This window comes from Hyperoodon ampullatus (genome assembly GCF_949752795.1).
Source record: "Hyperoodon ampullatus genome assembly, chromosome: 4".
Lineage (NCBI taxonomy): Eukaryota > Metazoa > Chordata > Mammalia > Artiodactyla > Ziphiidae > Hyperoodon > Hyperoodon ampullatus.
Genome location: NC_136917.1, coordinates 81641731 through 81663245, shown reverse-complemented (window position 1 = coordinate 81663245; position 21515 = coordinate 81641731). Strand labels below are relative to the sequence as shown.

At 42.9% G+C, this 21515-nt stretch overlaps 1 protein-coding gene across 7 annotated transcripts in view; it reads right to left on the bottom strand.

The window, feature by feature from the left end:
• TRIM36 (tripartite motif containing 36) overlaps positions 1–16605 on the bottom strand; it is a gene marked incomplete at its 5' end in the record, with an annotated part of 45200 nt that extends 28595 nt beyond the window's left edge. For 2 of the 7 annotated variants that reach the window (XM_079703464.1, XM_079703465.1), the window contains 2 exons: positions 4737–4971; positions 16543–16605. In XM_079703464.1, coding sequence (XP_079559590.1) covers positions 4737–4971; positions 16543–16605 — 298 coding nt within the window. Of the gene's footprint in view, positions 1–1435; positions 1487–4736; positions 4972–7267; positions 7295–16542 lie in introns of those variants that run through there. The other 5 variants (XM_079703467.1, XM_079703468.1, XM_079703462.1 and 2 more) reach the window with 4 other exon arrangements.
• Between the last annotated feature and the right edge of the window lie 4910 nt (positions 16606–21515).

Genomic DNA, 21515 nt, shown 5'->3' with positions numbered 1-21515 from the left:
GTCAATAATATTTGCTAATTATCTGAACACTGCCACCTCACAGAACCAAATCTTTCCCCCGTACCTTTAACTTCAAAGACAGATTAAACTAGTTAAGCATAAACCATGACACAATTATAAAATGAAGACGCAAAAAAAATTTCAAACTCGTTTATAGCAAATCCCCCCCCAAAAGTCAGCTTTCCATCATATGTTTTACCGTTTAAATGATCAAAGAGAATAATAAAGTATTTCAAAACAAAGAGAGGCAATTCATAACAAGTTCCAAACCTGTGCCAGCTGCATCTTCTCCCATATCCTGGCTGCAAACAACCTCCCCACTGTTACCACCTGGACACATTAAGTAGACCATTTCTCCTCATGCTGGACACTCACGTTGGGCTTCCTGGTGTTGTGCGTTGGGCTGATGCCTTATGCTTCCACCTTAATGCTTCCACATTCTGACCATCTGATGCCTATTAGTTACATTTACCCTTTGAGTATTAGCATTTTCAAACTGCAAAAACTTTTTCTCGACTACCCTCTGAATCAAAAGTAGGTAACAAGGTAATTTTTTAAGCAAACTGTTCCTATCTTTCCTCCTAATTATTAAATTTCAACACTTAAAATTCTCAGGGACTCACTAAAGCCTGTAAGAGAATGGATTACATGTGGCTTCTAGAAGTGGCTGTAAGATTTTAAAATCGAGGCATGTAGAAGCAGGTGAGGAAACCAGAAAAGGGATACATTTCAGGTGTTTATTTTCTCCACTAAAATTTAAGGTATCACCAGCATTCCTAAAAAAAAAATAGCCAATTTTACTTTAAAGGTCAACTGGAGTAAAAAAAAAAATTATTTTAATAAAATGGGTTGGCCCACCTTTCACACAAAAGCAATGTACGTTATTTACCCACAAGTGAGACCTGAGTGTTAAAACTGTGATCCCAAATACCTTAAAATAAAAACAAAAAATACACCATATGCACAAACAAGCAAAGATTATGGTATTAACTATAAAAATTATCAATACCTTTACGCAAATTTTTATATACAGAAGTAAGTACTGGCTTATTTAACGTCCCAAAGGGTAATATGGCTGTCAACATAAGCTTTGTTCCACTAAGTAAATGTAAAGCATTTTTAAGGTAACATTAAAAAAAAACAAGGGGATGTCATTTTCTTTAAAAATATCCCATAATGGATGTGTGTGTGTGTGTGTGTGTGTGTGTGTGTGTGTACATGGCAAAATGCAAGCACTAATAATCAGAGCTCCATTTAAAAACATCAGAAATTGCTTGGAATTTTAGTCCTGTTGACCTTTAAGTCATGTCAGCCAAATTTGTTCACTTTCTACATGATTTTGAAGACTTGACCACTGATGTTTATTTTTTAAAAAAACTTTATCTATATAAAGTTATTTAATTTAAATCTAACACTATACTGCCTGCGGCCACACAAGCAATAAAGCATTTTCTACCTCTCCACCCCAAAGATCTCCGTTGTGATGCTGTGAACAATGAACAGAAAGCTGGATTTAGAATTTAATTTCAAAGAGAAGATTCACAACATGTTAACAAAAGATAAAGCAGTAACTGTGTCCTACACATAATACAATTATTGAATTAACAGTAAAAAAAAATGTTTTTCCTGGTACACATGGTATTTATATAAAGTCACCAATGTAAAACAGTCATCAAGCTTATCCTATCACAGTTCAGAATTAATCACTGTTGGTGCATCACTTAAGAGACCTATACTTTATCCTATAGATTTGTATTTTTAAACAATCATACTTCTGAAAACTGTTGAATATATAAAGTAAAAATCAAGCATCTTTTTTTTGGTTTTTTTAAGTGATCTAAATCAACACAGTAAATAAACATTACTAACAATGATTGTATCTTAATGACAACAGGTAATACAGAATGGGAGAAAAGTTTGCATATATTTGACCAAAAATGAACAGTTATATAGCTCTTTTATTTTTACATAATTTAACATGCTAGTGTTATACACACAAATCTTACTCTCCTTTCAAGGCATCCTTTTATTTTAAAATCTGTCAAATGACCCATGCAATGCTATTTGAAAGGAATATGTGTGAAAGTGTAAGCCACATATGTCATTTTACATTTTCCAGTAGCCACAAAAAAGTAAAAATAAACAAGTGAAATTAATTTTAGTAATACATATTTAACCCAATATATCCAAAAACTATCATTTCAAAATGTAATATAAAATTATTAGAGATATTTTATATTCATTTTTTCACTCTAAGAGGTACAAGTGCATATCTCAATTCAGACTAATGTGTTTCAAGCACTCAACAGCCATATGTGGCTAGTGTACTGGACAGATCTGGAATTTTTGCTGTGAATATACCCAGAGTACTACTACTCTTCCACAAGGCAGCCCTCATATTCTGCAGTCATCCCTTCACCAAATATTCTTATTTCCTATCATTGATCTCCACAGAGAAGCTTTCTAACTTGCCCCCCATGAAGACATAATACAGCTTAACAGGGTTCTTCCTAAAGAAGAGGGAGGAACATCTCGGTAAATCTATTTCTGATCTCTTGTTCTGGAAAAAATGCCATCATCGATAAATATAAGCCATCATGGTATGCTCTGTACAAATCTTATAGCAAACGTTTGTCATTCAACATCGACTCAACACATACTTATTAAACATCTACCAACTACTGTGCTAGGTAAGTTCCTGAAAACAGAAACAGTTAACTATTTTTCATCTATATTTCATTCATATTTTATATCGATCACATAAAAACTAACCAAATCTTAAGATTCGAAGCCTATATAAAACACAGAATTTCATGAAATACATGTGAGCTCAATCTAATGATCAGTAGAAATACTAGTATTCAACTAGAATTTTATTTAATGGTCTGTGCTGAATATTAATATACAAAAAGTGAATCTTCTTGGTCAATCAAGCCAGGGTCCCTAATTATCCAATGAGGATCTACCAACAGAATATGAATTTTTATCTGGTAGAATGATTTCAAGCTATCACTGTCTTCCCTCCCCTCCTCAGTATGCCAGTTTCCTAACAGGGACGAAAACATAAAAGTGATGACTTCACAAAGAGCATAACCCTCTCCAACCTCATACATCCTGCACTCCCATCGTTACCTAATGCTCCCTTTTTTGTATATACATATAATTTTTATGTGTGTAAAATATCCTCCAAGGAACTGGTGATTACCATTTTAAAAAAATTCATATTTTTAAAATACCATAATACCACTCTTAGAACAAATCTCCTCTTATACACTCTTTGATGGAGCACATAGACACAAATGTTGCCCAAGGAGACTACATATCACAGCACGGACCAAAAAAGTTGGCATTCTCTAAAATGCAAATGAGGAGAAAAAGATTCTTTTCTGATTAAAAAAAAAGGGTTTTTTTTTTACAATATTAAAAAGTTACTCCTATACTAAAGAGGGAGAAATAGACAGAGTGGACAAAAGGATTAAACTGAAAACCTCAAAGCCCAAACTGGGCAGAGCTGAAGCCCTGAAGTCTGGTGCTCATGGCTGCTCAAGGACTCTCCTCCATAGGAAGGAAGTGCTGAACATGATGCTGTGGTATTTCTACCCAAACTTCTGCCTCCCCTTGACCCTTACTGCTGATTTTGGCCCTTAACTTCCCAGTGGCCCTGTTCCCAATGATTTTAAATTAATTTTGATCTACATTAATCCTGCAATAGATGTTCAGAAGAAAGAAACACCATCCCAATAGGAAAAAATTTAAACAGTGGCTATATAATAATGGTATAGGACTTCCCTGGTGCCACAGTAGTTAAGAATCCGCCTGCCAATGCAGGGGACACAGGTTCGAGCCCTGGTCTGGGAAGATCTCACATGCCACAGAAGCAACTAAGCCCGTGCGCCACAACTACTGAGCCAGCACTCTAGAGCCCGTGAGCCACAACTACTGAGCTTGCGCACCATAACTACTGAAGTCCGTGCGCCTAGAGCCCAAGCTCCACAATGAGAAGCCACCGCAATGAGAAGCCCATGCACTGCAATGAAGAGTAGCCCCCGCTCACTGCAACTAGAGAAAGCCCGCACACAGCAATGAAGACCCGATGTAGCCAAAAATAAATTTATTTTAAAAATAAATAAATTTATTTTTAAAAATAAATAAATAATGGTATAGTACATGTGCTATACATCTAATTAGATCTACACACTACTACAGAATTCCACTACTGTTCAGCTGATGTTCAAAATCCTTATTTTAAAATTTGGATTAAAAAATGGCTGAAGAATAAAATGGAATAAAATGATACCAAATAACATTCCTCTAAAAAGTCTTCTAGAACTGGGCATTATGTAGTCTCATCCCTTAATTCTGCATATTTATTTACCTATTACCATACACAGATGGTTCCCTAGTAAGTACTTCAGTGGTCCATTATTTCATTCCTCATATAAAGGACTTCACAGGGTCAGAACACCCCCTAAAATACAGACACAGTTAATAACGGGTTCAATACAAAATTCGTTTTCAATACCCAATATCCATTTTAAATGCATACCAAAAGACAATAAAAGTTCATTTTGACGTTTTAAAAGTTCATTTTAAAAGAGAGAGGGATTCCTTTCTAACTATAGTTTTAATTTATTCACCTGGAATGATTAACCCCCAAAACAACGAAAATAATTTCCCTTCCACAATTATCACTGAACATATAACCAAACTCCACCACCCCAGGTTCTACCACATACCTGGTCTGCTAATTCTGTCAATTTTATCCATGCTAGGGGAGGGAAGCCGAAGTCGAGGACTGCTCTGATTGGAGTTGTCTGATCCCACGTCATTGAATGAATCATCAAGCATCAGTAAGAGTTCTTTTACACATTTATGACAGATACTATGTTGACAAGGGAGAATCAATGGGTGCGTAAACAGCTCCTTGCATGCCGGGCAAATGAGCTCTCTTTCGATATTCTTAATGGTAACCTTAAGTTGAGAAAAAGAAATCAGAATCAAAGGCTTTTAGTGTGTAAATACATTAACATGCTTGTAACTCTTGTATAAGTACATGTGTTTACCTTTCAAAAAAGAATTAAACAGATTTTTTTAAAGTCTGAAGTTTCGTTTTGGCTATGAAAGTCTATACCATTAATTATGTCCCCCACATCATCCATTGCCTAGAGGTGAAGGGACATGAAATGGTTAAAGAAAAAAAACAGAGAAAACCTTAAGTATGAGAAAAATTAGCATAAAGTATTAGGGGACCATAATATTTCATCAACAATTATTAAGTTATTAAATCATTATTAATTAACTGATTTAGGACTTCAATGAAATCCTGAAAGTAGATTACTTCAATAAAAATTAAGTATATAGGGCTTCCCTGGTGGCGCAGTGGTTGAGAGTCCGCCTGCCGATGCAGGGGACATGGGTTCATGCCCCGGTCCGGGATCCACATGCCGCAGAGCGGCTAGGCCCGTGAGCCATGGCCACTGAGCCTGCGCGTCCGGAGCCTGTGCTCCGCAACGGGAGAGGCCACAACAGTGAGAGGCTCACGTACCGCAAAAAAATTAATAATAATAATAATTAAGTATATAGCACTAAGAATAGGATTATTCCTATTTAGCACATTAGCTCTGTAACTGGCAAGTAACAAGAGCTGGTAAAAACTGGGTTAGCCATTATGTTCATGGAACTCTACTTGAAATCTATTTACAAGCTGAATTATCAGCAACTTTCTACATTAAATGTGACCATTTTCCACGTGCTGCAACTGTAATGTAGGCAAGAGTTTCTCAGGCTGCATATCAAAGCAGTTATCTTAAAAGCACTTTTTGAATACTAAAAGGGTATAGGGGATTAGAAGGAACCATTATAAGCGCTCTCATACTACAGGCTTGCAATATTTTCAGTGAGAAACATTTAGACTCATCACAACTAAAAAGGTCTGATGACCTCATACCAGTTTTCCCATCCTTTGCCTGTGTAGTTTTTCCCCAGGGATCCCAAACTTCAGGTGCTATGAATCTATATTTAGCATCCCTGCAATTTTAATGATGGTAGAATTTTAAAGCACTCATAACCCTGTACAATCATTTCAACTACTGGAAACACAGAAAATTAAAACTGAATTAATTCACTTGTTTTAGTTAAATAAAAATGCATGTATTCCCCTTAAAATGACACCAAGTGCTTTAATAATCCCTGACAATAGCACTTCAGCCAACTGGCTTTATCACTGTCAATGGGTCTTGTGATGCAGCGTTTCTTGATGCATCACACAATGTTTAAAAAAAGCCCACATCACGTCATAGTTTTAGTAAATTTGGAGGATATCCACACCTCACAATTCACATCAAAGAATATAGAATATTCACATCCTCTCTCATTTCGTAAAGAATTTGACATCTGATTCAAAAGGAAATTATTGTCCTGAATGTTCAGAACAGGCTCTCACGCCCCATTTTATGAGAGGTTTACTTCCCACTGAAAGATCTAAAATCATTTCCACTCTTCTTGTACACAGAGCAGTGCATAAGCTTGCTAATCACGATGGATATAAAGCAATTCTTACGCAAAAGAAAAATTTAGTGCTCATTTTACACTCACTGAGAGGAAACAACCTGATTAAGAGATATGTGATGTGCTGGCTCCCCCAATTAAGCTATTTCAAAATAAATGAGGTTCGACGGGAAACTAGCAAGTTGAAAAGAATTGCATATCCGACCCCTTGAAACAAAAACACTTGTACCCCGACAGCTGCTGGAGTGAGCCCGCCTCCCGCGAGCAGGCAAAGGCGGGGAGGAGCCACTGCTCGCGGCGACTGCGGGCCAGGCCCGCGAGGGTCCGAGGGGGACTCGAGAGCCGGCTCCACCGCGCTCCCAGACAAAGGAAGGCGGGACACGCTCCCCGGGCCGCGACGGGCACTCGACTCCCTAAAGCGAATTAATTCTACAATCTGAATACCATTAAAGAGCCCCGCCCAAACTCCCCGAGGTTCTCAGGTGAGCCATCAACGCACAGGAGTGGCGCACTCTTCCGGGCCCCGGTGGCCCCGAGTCCGACCGTCCCACTGAGGGGCAGAAAGGGGGTGCCCCGGGTTGCGGAACCCTGCCCGGGGCGGGAAAGGCGAAGAGGAAGCGGGGCCACCACACGTCCGCCCTCGCTCCTCCGGTGGGGGTGGAGGGTCCCTCACGGCTCAGGGCAGAGGGGAAAGAGAGACCCAGGGGACCCGGCGCGCCGCCACCGAGGCGTTAGGCGGCCGTCCCTCTCCCCCACTCACCAGCGAGTCTGAACCATCCCCCTCCATGGTAGCCTTCTGCCAGGTGTCATCAAAGGCAGGATCCAAACAGGCAGACCGGCGGCCCCTGGCTGGGTCTGGTGGGCGGGTCCCTGTGGCGGCCTTGGAGCCTCGGTTCGGAGCCGGAGGGCGAGCTGGTCGGCCGGACCCGACCAACGGACCGACGCAGCGAGGAGGAGGCCAGGGCGGGCGAAAGCAAAGACGCGGAGAGCCGAGCTTTGCTCCCTGCAGTGGCTCCGTGAATCTCGCCCCGTAGCCGGCTGCAGCGGCGGCTCCTGCGGCCTGCGACTGGGCGGGCAGCCACGCGCAGACCAGGGCCGGGGGACCGCGGAGGGCGGGGCCGGGGCGGGGCGGCGCCGTCGCCCGGGCAACAGCGCCCACCGCACAAAGGAGGAGGGGCCGCGGGCGGGTGGGAGACCCAGCGGCGGAGCAGCGGGCGGGGGTGTGGCAGTCGGCGGGGTTCCAGCTCGCTCAGCCACCGCTTCTGCCCCTACCCCGCCGCTCCTCACTGCCGCCCGGGCCGCCACCTTCGCCCCCTGCCGGGTAGAAAGCCTCGGAGGGTCGGAAGTGAGGGCGGGGAAGGGGCGGTGGAGGCCGAGGGCCGAGCCGGGGCGGGGCCGCGGTGGAGCGGTGCGGCGGTGCTGCCCCTGACTACTGCCCTGGCCACTGCTCCGCGCCGACCCTCTGCTCTTCATTTTTCTTTCCGTGCGCTTTGCTAAAGCGCGGACTAAGCATTCAGAGACAAGCTCCATTTCCCGACTCTAGCCGGGGCGGCGGGGCAAGGGCTGGCCCAGGCCGCCTTCCCGTGCCGTCGCACCCGGCACACAGAGTCGCGCGCGGGGGAGGCGACCAGGGCGAGACCCGGCTCACGCCACCCCAACCGGGGCCGGGGGTTTCCCCTAGAGGGTCCCTGTCCCCGCCCCGCTCTCCTCCTTCTCTTCCGGCCCGATTCGTAGCGTGAACTTCACATTCCCTGACTGGTCACCAACCACTCGTTTTCTGCTTCTGCTTTTACACACCAGGGCGCCGCGCTGCCACGCACGGCACGTTCTTGCCAAGTGGCGCGGGGACAAGCCGCAGCATAGAGGTCCCTCTCCCGTGTACTGTCCGGGAATTAGAGGCGGCAGCTCCCTGCCTCGCCTAGTGTGTGCGTCCCGCCGCCGCCGCCGCCGCCGCGCGGTTCCCACCCCCCGGCACGGAGGGTGCGGGGAAATCGGGACAGCTGGTTGGTCTTTAACGGCTCCGGCACCCACGCACCCAGGCGGTTTGGCGCCCGCCCCGTGTTCAGGCACCGTTTTTCCAGGTCGGTGACTAGCCGCATAAAGTTCACCTGCTGCGGTTCAAGCGCGTTTCTTCCAGTTTTCAAAGCAAACCGAAAACACATTAACGTGGGGTTGTTGGAAACCGTACTGTTAGATCACGCCACCGCCCTCCCAGCTGGCTAAATAATTCCATCTCTTACGTATAGACTGAGAAAACAGGAGCTCTAAGCAGCTGGGCGAAGGGACCACAGAGCTGCAGCGCGGCATCCTGTTTAGGTTTTGACACGCTTCCCAGTTTTATTTCCCATTTGGGACAAGTCTCTGTCTGTGGCAAGTTCCGCCGTCTTCCCACAGCACTGTCAGCAGTAATAGCCTCTTCTCCAGCCGACAAGTAAATAACGCTGTGGCAGTGCAGAATTAAGAACAGCAAGGGACCGTAGCAATTGTCTTTAATGGAATACCCTCAGTTTACAGATAAGGCGCAGAGAGGATGAACCCCTTGCCAAGTAATTGCTGGACTCTTCTGATCCAGATTAATGCCCGCTGCGTGGCCGAACATGCTGGAGCTGAGGCTGCTTCCTCCCCACAGGTTCTGAAGCGTCCTAATCAGAAGGGAACTGAGGAAGATAACAAATGCGTGTGTAATTTAGTTACCTATATGATGTCCTACACCATGTTCCCATATAGATTTTCAAAGGCTCGACCATTAAAAAGCATTATAAGTCGGTTTCTGTCTTTAATTCTGGTCTTTGGGTTCAACAATACCCCTTTGGCTGTAATCTCACATCGGCACACTTGAATAGTGCTTTGGTCCAAAACTAACGAAAGGACAGAGTAAAAGAGATTAGAAGGTTTCATTAACACGAACTAAAGAAAAAACTGTATAGACAATACTTGGCTGAAAATAAATTTGAAAGCCCTTCCATTATGCAAATCAAATGACAATGAGTTATTTTCCACCTGATTCTGTTAATACACTTGGTAAGAATGTGGGAAACTAGACACTTTCAAACTTTTTTTGTAACAGTGTAGATTGGTCCAGCTTATTTGAAGGGAAATTTTGTAAAACCTATCAAAAAATTTCAGTGTTTCTACCTTTAAGCAATTCCACTTCTAATAACTTTCCCACTGAAAGACTTGCATTGTGCACAAAAACATGTACAAAGATCTCAGGGGGACTTCATAGAAATTAAATATCAACCATCCATAATGTACATCCATGCCATGAAAAGGATTTCAAAAATAGTGTAAAACAAATACAAAACCATATGGATTCTGTATGTTGCCATTTTGGGGAAAAAAAAAAAAGGTGAGACAGGCAGGCATATTGCTTACATAGGCAAATAAGTAAATAAAAGTAAGTCTGAAATGGAGCACAAAAAATTGGTAACAGTGGAGAAGTAAGGGGATGGAGTCAGGTGCGGAAGACACTTTCCACCCACACTGTATTGTATTATTTGCGCTTTATAACATGTGTATGTTTTACTTCTAGAAACTTTTTAATGTAACTTAATCCATAAACTTTTAAATCTATATTTATTTAAACTATTTAACCCATATACTTTTAAAAGCAAAACGGGGGAGGGGGAATATTGGTAAGAAGATAGCAAATATGAAAACCACCAGTCTAAATGACCACTCTCCCATTTGCCTAGTCATTTCTCCCCCCTTGGCTGCCATGCTTTGGGGCATCTCATCACTTTCTCTCAACATCCATCCATCTCAGCCTCCCAGTTTTCAAAGATACCAAGAGCCTTCCCAGTTCCTCAACTTAAAATCCTGTGTGGTTTGGGTTTTTGTTTTTGTTTTTTTAATTCTTCTCTTTCCTTTCCCCGTACCTCTCTCTGACAGCCTTCAAATCCTCTTACAACAACTCAAAATGAATCTAGTATAGTATGGAGGGCCTAGAATTACCATGCTTCTTCTCTGTAGACATTTGAAGGCATTTATGTAGGAATGACATGAAAGATGTGTTTTGTTTTGTGTTTTAAATCATTATTCTCCCAGTTTGTATTGCATATACCATCCCTTGGTGCCTGCCCCTCCCCAGTTTGGAGTATCCTAGCACCTTCTTTTCCAGTAGTTTCTTTTAAAACATGGGTCAAAATTCAACACAAGGAAGCCTATTCCGCATCTATCACCCCCCCCGCCCAGTCCACAGACCTTCAATACTCCTGCCTATATTATGATATCTTGTGCTTGGTAGCGTTGTGTAATTGCTCTTCTATCTCAGGGGTGTGAGCTGTCTCAAATCTATCTGCTTCATGAAGTCCAAAAGGTCAATTTCTCCTCCTTCACCTGCCATCAGCCACCACTCCCGAAACACACACACACATACACTATTCAGGTCTGGTAAAACAGACGTTCAATAAATGTTCATTACCTCACACTTAAAATATAAACCTGATACCTTTTAGTTTCTACACTATTCACTAAACTGACTTGCTCTCTTTCCACACTGACTCCTAATACCCAACCAGAGCTTAAATTCCTGGCCAAGTCAGGTCCTAATGACCCTGGTGCATACTTGAGTCAGTACCGTGAGGCACCACTGGCTCTTAATCTGTTTGGTCAGAGGTCAAACAGCCAGGGTACCGTTCTGTTAGTATATCCTGAACAAGAACAAGCAACAAGGTCCTATGACCAGCATACTTCTAAACCTTGCCCCCTGGTGGAAACAACATGGGTTTTCATTAAGAGAGCCCCTGGACTTAGGGGAAGTAAAGAAGGTGGCAATGAAGTCAGTCACAGGGTTTCACAGTAGACTGGCACATGCACTGTCTAAGCTGCTGGGTATCAGGAGGTTACAGGTGAAGGCACAACAAATGACGTTTACCAGTTATTGACCCAAGCATCTGACAAGCCAAGCTTACCTGTCATAAAGTGTTTCTGTGGGAACAACCTCAGGGGAGAGGAGTCCAGCAAGCCAGGAAGTTCAGATTTCCCTTGCCAAGCCAACTCCAGCTCATCTTTCAAGGTGCAAATCTAGAGCCTCCATCCTCATTAGTCTAGTTCTCACTGATCAGCTCCCTTTACTCTGAGTTCCTCTAGCACTTAGAGTCTTACTGCTCAGTTTAACACGATTACATGCTCTCATTTCGTACACTCATGTTTGATGTTTTGTAAGCCTTATCTTCCCATCCATTTCAAGCTTTTGTTTGTTTAAGAGAAAATCCAGGAGGCATTTATCTGCTAACTGGTAGCACCAGACCAACAATTTGAGAGTTGATGAGAGGTACAGTGCTGCTCTGGCAGACACTTCCCCATTAAAGGCAGGAGTGTATTGGCTGCATAACTGGTGGGCAAAGGGGTCCCTTATCCAACTTGGGGTGTGAACAATATCGATAATATTCAGAGGTTGTTAGCAGGTCCCCTTTGACCGCCTCTTATTATTCCTACACTTAGGGTTGCTAGGTTTAGCAAATAAAAACACAGGACACCCTGTTATATTTGAATTTCAGATACATAATGAACTTTTTTAGTATATGTCCCAAATATTGAATGGGATATACTTACATTAAAAAATCTGTTGTTTAACTGAAATTCAAATTTAACTCTACATCCTGTATTTTATCTGGCATCTCTACCTCCCATTGTTAATGATCCTAGTTTTCATATAAGGTGTCTCAAGACCCAACCCTGTTGTCAAAGTAGCTAGATGTAATAACTTTACTTACTGAAGGCCTACTATGTGCCAGTAACAGTATTAGGAACTTTGCACAGAATATTCATTTAATCCTTGCAATAACCCTGTGAAATAGGTATAATTCCCTTCAGAGGGGACATGTAACAGTCACAAGTCCTCTCCACCTCTATCCGGAGATTAAGTGATACCCTCAAGGTCACATGGCTAGATACCAAGAGCCAAGATTCAAACCTGGGTCTCACTCTAGCATCCCTACTCAGGCCCACAGGAGTGTCTAACATGCAATTTCAATTTAATAGAAAATATGATTTAAACATTCTTTGACAAAGCAGTTTCAGAGACAGTTTTTTCCCCCCAAATTATCTTTCGAGTAATGTAGTAAAAACATCAGAGGAAAATTCTGATATTTATAAAATTAGCTATGTTCAAGTGATCCTGCTATCGTCTAAATCTTCTCTTCACCTTTCCTCCTCCCCACAACACACACACTTTACCCAATCCCAAGATATAAAAAAATATTTTAAAGGATACTTTGCAGTGGGCACAACCTTAGTATTATCACCCAGTTTAGATTCAGTTGTGTGGGCAACTACCTGTTGAGGCTTCTGAAACAGATCATTTGGTGGTATGTTTGTTTTGGTCCCAGGAGATGTTTAAGACTTTACATTAGTCCAGATGTGAGGATTTTCTAAACGTAATTCTTTCAGAGTATAAGCATCTTCTTGAAAGCAAATTTTGTGTTTATAAAAGTTCTTGAATCTTTTGTGCCTCAAAGATATTCAAAGTTAAAAGTAATAACTCACCAAGTAATGGAATCATCGCCTGTTTCTCTATTAAAATTAAATGTAAGCTTTCCAAAGCCTCTTTATTTTGCTCAAACTATTGTACTCCTTGGATGTGCCTGAACAGTAACTATTGAACTGTGGGAAACAAGAAGTGCTTTCTGGCTGTGAATACATAAATATAAGTATGTTTAAATGCTAAATAAAGAAGCATACTGAATTTAAATTCTTCTATGTTCCTTGTCATCAAATCTTCATTATATGATTCTAGAAAAGTGTGTGATAGTGTGAAGAAAAGAAGTGTATGAAGATGATAAAAAATTAATAAGGTAAATCTTTCTAGAGACCAGAACAGTTTGAAAATACTGCTTTGTGTAATCCTAGATATTGACCACAGAGTTGGAAAGCTCTCTTTTAGCCCAAAGAGATGAGTTACAAAAGAAAAACCAAACCAAAACAAAAAAACAAAACCTCAGAAAGCAGCTGCCAGAAATGGTACAAATTTCTGTATTTCTGTGATAGTGAAATATAAGCAAGTCCATTTACATTGATTTTTAAACCTCTTGAGAATTATCATAGGTATTAACCATACTCATAGGGTATTGTTTGATGAACAGAAAGACTACAATGGTAGAGATCACTGTGTACTTTAAATATTAAAGTAATCATCACAATAGAGTAAAACTAGATGATCAACTTTGTCATGTGGGTTTTATGTTACTCTAAGATGAAAGGCTCACCTCCCACATTCAAGAACACAACAGTAAGGTAATTTAATTTGAAATAGACACACAGCAAACTGCTGCCACTGGGAGATGCAGTGGATTGGAGGTGGGAGTGAAGTTCCACCTTTTACTCTGTAAAATTTTCTGTAAAGTTTGAATATTTTGCAATGAGCATGTATTAAACGTTGTAAAATTTTAAAGCCATCAGAGACAAGTGAAAGAAATTATGATGATGGTCAACCCACTGGTCTCAACTTTGAAGGAAGGGAAGGAAAGGGCAGGGGGTTAGGAAGACAAGAGTCTCTGCTCTTTTTTTTTTTTTTTTTAACTCAATGAACTTGGCGTAATTAGATCAGTTTCATATTATTTTTTACCTTACCAACTTGAGCTACAAAGTGGAACCTAACTTCTCAGAGGAAAATAAAGCAAGTCAGAGGTCTGCTAGTCCATGGCTAATACTCAGCGAGGTATTTGGTGTTCAAATCCTGTATAATCACATATATAAGCAGGGTTTTAAATAGAGTTAGGGGGCGGAGCTGTGAGGAAAGTGGGCAGAGAATAAGCTTGAGTTGTAATGGTTAGGAGGCTACTCCTAACCACCCCGCCAAATAAAAGGCAGAGGGAAGAACTGTCCTAAGATCTCACCGTGAGAACCTACTTCCCAGCTCAAGAGATTTCACAGGGGTACCTGCCTCTCTAACTTTGGAAGTCAGCTGACCTCCTGCTCCTGCTTTTGTTTCAGGTCCATTACTGAAACCTAGTGAAGAGGGTCCGCCTACTGGAGAGCAAGGCAGAGAAATTCAGTGGATGAAGCCAGAAGGTTATTTGGGTTTTGTTTTTTCATTACAGCGAGCATATTGTGAAACACAATGCTAATTCTGAGAGGTTTGTTTTTGTTCACCTGACTTTATTATAAGAAGTTTTAAGGGTTCACTAATGGTTCTGCCCTACTCGCCCATTTAGTATTCATGAGAAGTTCACCTGCCTGCTTCATAATCACCTGGGATGTCAACTTGCAGATCCCTGGTCCCACCTCAAAACTATTCTCTCCGTATATCAAGTGTTGCCTGCTATTGAAGGAAAGTATTAACCAACTAATACAATTCTGGCTTACTCTGAAGAATGTCTGAGCACCACGGGCCTAAACTCACCTCTCCATCATCCTATTCCCGATCCCATCAAGAGTGGTACATTTATTTTGCAATCAACAAAAGGCATCTTCTTTCCTTCTCCCCGCCGCCCCCCCCCCGCCCGAGTTCCTAGGCAACCAGGGTCCTGCTGTGTGCTTTAGAGGGCCAGTTTCTGGCCCTCTGGCAGCAAGCCTTCTCGCTCAGGGCCAGCACTTCCTTCTGGACTTCTTTCCCTAGGGTCGGTCCTCCAGAGGGTAGAGAGGGCTGTAGTACGCATCCCAGATGGGGCGGGGAGGGGCAGGGTGCTGGTGGCCAAGGGGAAGCTGTTTGGGGCGACAAGGAGCTTGGAGATGCTGGTCAGGATGTCCCTATGCATGTGCAGGAGGCCCCTCGAATTGTAGGATGGAGCCCCAGGATTCGAAGAAAAGTAGAACCAGGGTCCTCCATTTGTACTTCTGGTCCGGGGTGTAAATGATAGGGATGGCCCGAAGCACAGCCTCTACCTCGAAATGTTAATAAGTATTCTGTTTCGGATGAGTGTGTTCCGTGTTTGCAGAACAGGAGAGAGAATTCAGGGAGGCTCACAGTTCGCCCGGGACACTTTCGTCTGGGAGGGCGTTAACCGGCTCCCAGCCACGGGAGCCGCGGGACTGTCTGGCCTGAAGCACCCACGGAGTTGGGGTTAGTGAGGTATGAGACTGATGTTTCAGGTGCTCGCACCAGAGCTGCAGATCATCCTTCTCCTTTCTGATGACCTTGCGCAGGGCCTCCTTTTCTCGTCTGTGCCACAACCTTTTCTCGAAACTCCAGGTGCAGAAGACAAACGCAGACGCCGTTTCTCGCCTTCTAGCCACAGGCGAATCCCGGCAGGCCGCGCACCGCGCAGCCTTCGCATTTCCCGACACTTCCCGCCTGTAAACCAATTAGGTGCCTCTCCAGGCACTTTTTCTGAGGCAGCGCGGAGGCCCGCCTACCCGCAAGGCTTTCAGCTTAGGCGCGGAGCCACCCGGCCCGGCCGAGGGCGCGTTCACCATGCGTCACCGACAGCGCCAGCCTGGGTTTCTAAAGGGCTCCGGGACAGGTGCCTGGCTGAAATCCGGTGCCTTAGCATCTCCTCCTCCCCACCAAAGGAAGGATGTTTGAAATGTTCCCGACCTGGGACAACGGCCAAGGACCTGGAAGGAATGCTGATAACGCCAAGGCTTGGCGAACGGGGGTTCTGCTCCCATTTATCCGCCACACGGTCGGACTGCTTGCTGAACCCGATCCCACCCTCCTCGCCTGTTCACCGTCTGGTCCGCCCCTCCCTCTGCGCTCCGCGCCTGGACGGGCGAAGTCAACCACTCGATGTCACCACGCTTAGGAGCCCTGGGTGCGTCAAGGAGAGCCCCCTGGCCAATGCCCGGCCCTCCTCCCTATCTTCGCAGGCTGAGATCTTGACCCTCGCCGTCCCGAGAGCCCCCGCCGTCGCCCAGCTGGCCAAGTGCCTTTTGGCTCATTTCAGAAATGACGCGCAATTAAAAAAAGAAAAGAAAAGAAAGCGTCTACTTTGCATTCTGCAGCTACTGGGGCGCCCTGGCTGAGAGCGCTGACCTGGGACTCCAGCCCCGCCCTCCCCGGCGGCTTCAAGGGCCGGGGACGCCTACAGCCACAGGCCGAGTAGTGCCTGGAGTGGGGGCCCAGGCCGCGGCTCCGCGCGCCCCGGCACTTACCTTGCCTCTGGCTAGCAATTCCATGATGTAGCCAAATTCACTTATCTCCCCCGACTCAGACATGGTTACGACCCTTCGCAAACTCGGGAGGAACCAGGCAGGTGCATCGAATATGTTTTTTCTCTCTCTTGCTCTGTTTTTAGTCTGAGTTTTGCCAAGCGCCCCGCCTGTATGCTGTTAACGAGGAAAAATAAGAACGCGGGGGGGAAAAGCAAAAAGCGGGGTTGGGTGGGATGAAGTCCATAGAGGGCTCCTGGGCAGCCACGTCTGGCGTTCTTAGCTCCGGGCAGGGCGACGTAACGGAACAAACGAGGGCGGCGGCAGCTGTGGCGACCGTGAAACCCTCACCGGGCGGAGCAGGGCGCGGAGGCCCCGCCTCCTCGGGGGTCGCGGCCCGCGCCTCCTGCCAGGGGTCGGATGGCTGCGGAAACAAACACCTACACAAAAGCTTGTCTGCTCCCGGCGTGGCGCCGCCCCAGCCCGGACACCCACTGGATAGTTAAAGCCGTCCTTTATGCGATGGCTGAGACGGTAGCTGTCTGGAGCTCTCAACGCAAGGACCAGGAAAAATCCTCATCCCACTGTCTGGAGGTGCGAGGGCAGAGAGAATGAATGCAGAGCAGGCACAACAAAGGATCTGGCTGACAGCGCCGGAAAAAAAAATAAGTGAGGGCCCAGGAAACGGCAACGCCGCATCTCAAGTCAGCCTTCCTGAAATCCAATAGGTAACAAAGACCAAGCCAGCGCTTCTGAGATGAGAACAAATACCAGGATTGTATTTTAAACACTCTAAGTGTGTAAGGTCGATTGTATCTCTATATCCTCTTGATACTCAACTTTCCTTTAATTAAAAAAAAAAAAAAAAAGGATTCCTACCAGCAAGATTCCTGGACAAACATTCTCACCCCTAGTTACGACTAACTCACTTTCCAATTATTTATTTCATTGATTGAGTTAAACATTCAGTGCATGTTTCTCACATTTTATACTTCTTTTTAAAATAGCAGCTCCCCCAGGAGGCTGCAGCTGAAACGGCCTCTTAGTCTTCTCCCTGCTTTGCTCATACCTGACTATGTTTGCTTCTCTTGAGAAGAAAACTTAGCGGAACAAAGTCAGGACTACTCTATTCCTCCACTATAGGCAGTCTCTTCTTATCTTTCTTGAAAAGGAGGAAAGTGATAAGGGCATCAGCTTTTCTTTAAAAAAAAAAAAAGAGAGAAAGAAGAAAAGAAATGCCAGCTATGATTAGATTAGACACAACTATAAGATTTACTGCAAGAATGAAACCATTTCCCTTAGGGGTTTTTCTTGTTTGCCTTTTCTTTTGGTCATTTTCTGATTTCTCTTCTCTGGTCCAGAAATACAAAAGTATATAATGATTTCTTCTTTTTCCTGCACATAAAGCTCCAATAATGTTGCTCCTTGACTCTTCTTCCACTAGAACTTTGCTCCTTCTTCAGTGTGTTACTTTTCTCTCTGAGTTGCTGCCGATCGCCCCTTAGAGCAAGCAGCAAAACTTAATGTGTTGGGTGTTCACAGCTGGGCTCAGTAGGAGATAAGACAGAGTCATAATGCTTCTTGTTTAGAAGCTTCTTGTCCTTCTCAAGTTCTGCAGAACCTTGTGTATGCCCTTTGCTTCCATAAGGAAGACTAAACAGAATTCAGGTAAGGTCTGTAGCATCCATGAATGCATTCCTCCCCAATATTAGCAATACTTGACAGATTGCCAGAAAGAGGTATTGCTTTAAAAGAGAAAGTTTTTCACACCCAGAAAGAATTTGGGCACATAATAAAAATCATGATGTTAGAGCCAAACTAGTCTTATGTCAGGCATGACAAGCAGGAAGGAGGAAGGGAGAGACAAAGGAACAAAAAAAAAGCCAAATGTTTCCCCTTAAAAAGCTTTCCCCCAAAACCCCATCCAATGACTTCCACTTACATCTCCTGTGTGAGAACAAGGACATATGTCCACCCATAGTTACAAGGAAGGCTGGGAAGGTGATTATTTTACTCTGGGAACATTGCCACTCTAAACAAAATCAAGGATTTATTAGTGAGGAAGAAGAAGAAAGAGATATTGAGTAGGAAACTGTCGGTTTCTGCTACCCCTGGGGTAAGTCCATTCAGTTTCCTGAGTTTCTTTCTTCTTTTATTTTCCCTTTTCTGGCTGCACCACGCGGCATGTGGGATCTTAGTTCCCCGACCAGGGACTGAACCCGCCAGGGAAGTCCCAGTTTGCTGAGTTTCAATTTTCTCTTCTGTAAAATGACTGGTTTTGAACTAAATGGTCTCTAACCTCTTCCTGCTCTTAATGCTAATGTCTCCAATCTAAGGATCCCTTTACCATCTGGCAGCACTAGCTGCTCCTCTTTTCCCTGAATAACTTGCTATTATAAAAGATCTGTCCACCTGATCACTTGCTATTAGGAAATACTCCAGGCAAAATATGCTTAACAGTTGCCTGGATTCCCACCCAAGGCCAAGATGGGGCTGGGGCCAAGGGTCTTAGAATCAGCTGCTGTAGTGGCAAGAAGTGGAACTGCCCATGAGAGTCCAGATTGGTGCCCACAAGTTGGACACTGAGCATTTACTCAGATGCCTGGTGGTATTTACCACTCTTTATTTAGTCACTGAGTGAATAGCACTATGGAGCATTAAGAACCTTTCAAAGATGACAGGCATACAAAATGAAGACTGCATTAACATTTCCCTTGAAATTCTCTGTACAGACTTCAAAGACACAGGATCAGTCAGTAGGTGCCAAACAAAATTTGCTTTATTATTATTATTATTTTTTTTTTTTTTGCGGTACGCGGGCCTCCCACTGCTGTGGCCTCTCCCGCCGCGGAGCACAGGCTCCGGACGCGCAGGCTCAGCGGCCATGGCTCACGGGCCCAGCCGCTCCACGGCATGCGGGATCCTCCCGGACCGGGGCACGAACCCGCGTCCCCTGCATCGGCAGGCGGACTCCCAACCACTGCACCACCAGGGAAGCCCCAAAATTTGCTTTATTATTTCTCTTACTTCTAAGAACAAAATAAGATTAATATCATACAGATTAATATCTAACTTCATTCCCCATAGGAATGAAAATTAAGAAAAAAGTTAATTCACATTTCTCAAAAATAATAAAAGTAGCATGACAGATGCTGCTTCACAGGGAACTTCCCCACCTAAAAGAAAGATATTTAATAGAGGGATTACGTGATGTGTGAATTTTTCACACTGAGAAGTCTAGCAATATTAAAGAGTCTCTCGCTGTGGGAAATCTAATTGTCAGTTTCCATCTAATGGAGAAAACTTTTCAATATAACTGCTTAATTGCCAGGCGGATTTCTGAAATAACTCTAACCTATAGAGAGCCACAGCTTTTGGCTTCATTTTCATCCATGACACCCTATATTCTCCTCCTTATAGTAAACAACATAACACAATAGTTTCAACAAATAACACAAAAAATATTCCATTCCAAGTTTTTCTTAGCTGTGGACACAATAATTGTACAAATTTAGAAGTTGAAATCTATGATGATGAATGTTTAGCACTTTAAGAGTTAGAGACTGGAATTAGTAATATAAAAATATCCTGGTTTTAATAAACCCTCATATTCACTTCAACAGTCTTTATTTCAAAAGTGGAAACATAAAATGTAGCTTTCTGACACAAATGCATCCTAGCACCTATACCTAGAAAGGTCATTTAAAAAACCGAATTTTTTAACAGCTTTATTGAGGTATGATTTACATACCATAAAATTCACCAATTGTAAGTGTACAGTTTAGTAATTTTTATTAAATTAGGGAGTTATGCAATCATCTCATAATCCAGTTCTAAAACATTGGAATATCTCTCCATTTACTGAGATTTTCTCTAATTTCTCTTAGCTGTGCTCTATAGTGTTCAGATATATTGCACTGCTTTTGTTAAATGCATTGCTAAGTATCTTATTATTGTGAATGAACTTGATTTCTTAATTTCATTTTTGGGTTGTTTATTGCTTGTACATAGAAATGCAACTAATAATTGCATAATAAACTGTATCTTACAATGTTGTAAAATTCATTAATCCATAATTAAAGAAAGTTTTACTTTTTCCTTTCCAGTCTGTATGCCTTTATTTTTCTTGCCTTATAACTCTAGTTAGAACCTCCATTATAATACTGAATAAAAATGACAGGAGTTGACATCCTTGTCTCATTCCCAATAGTAGCAGAGAAACAGTCCATCTTTAACCATTAAATATTGGTTTAGCTACATTCCATAAATTTTGACACATTGTGAGTTTTTATTCAATTAGAAATATTTTCTAATTTTTCCTTGTGACAGGCTATCTAGAAATGTTGTTTAGTTTCCAAATTATTCCAAATTTCTAAATAATTTAGATTTCCCATATTTCTTCCTGTTGATTTCTAATCTAATTTGGTTTTAAACAAAGACCATTTTTAAATATTATTTCAATGTTTTTAAAATATATTGAGGCTTTTTTATGGGTTAACATGGGAGTTAGCAAAGCTTCTCTTACTGGGTGAGATATTAGTTAAACATTTAACACTTGCAGCAATACAGTCTTTTTGATGAAAGCACAGTCAACAATAGATAAACAAGCGAGTGAGGCTATGTTCCAATAAACATTTGTTTACAAAAATAGGCAATTGAATAAGCACACGAAAAGGTGCTCAACCATCATTAGTCATTAGGGAAATGAAACCCAATACCACTTCATACCTACTGGGATGCTTATAATTTAAAAGAAATGGAAAATAAGTGTTCGTGATGATGTGGAGAAATTGGAAGCCTTGTACATAGCTGATGGGAATATAAAATGAGGCAGTGGGAAACAGTTTAGTGGTACCTCAAGAAGTTAAACATAAAACTACCAGCAATTCCACTTCTAGGTAGATACTCAAAAGAACTGGAAGCAGGGACTCAAAGAGATATTTATTTGTACACAAGTGTTCACTGCTGCATTTTTC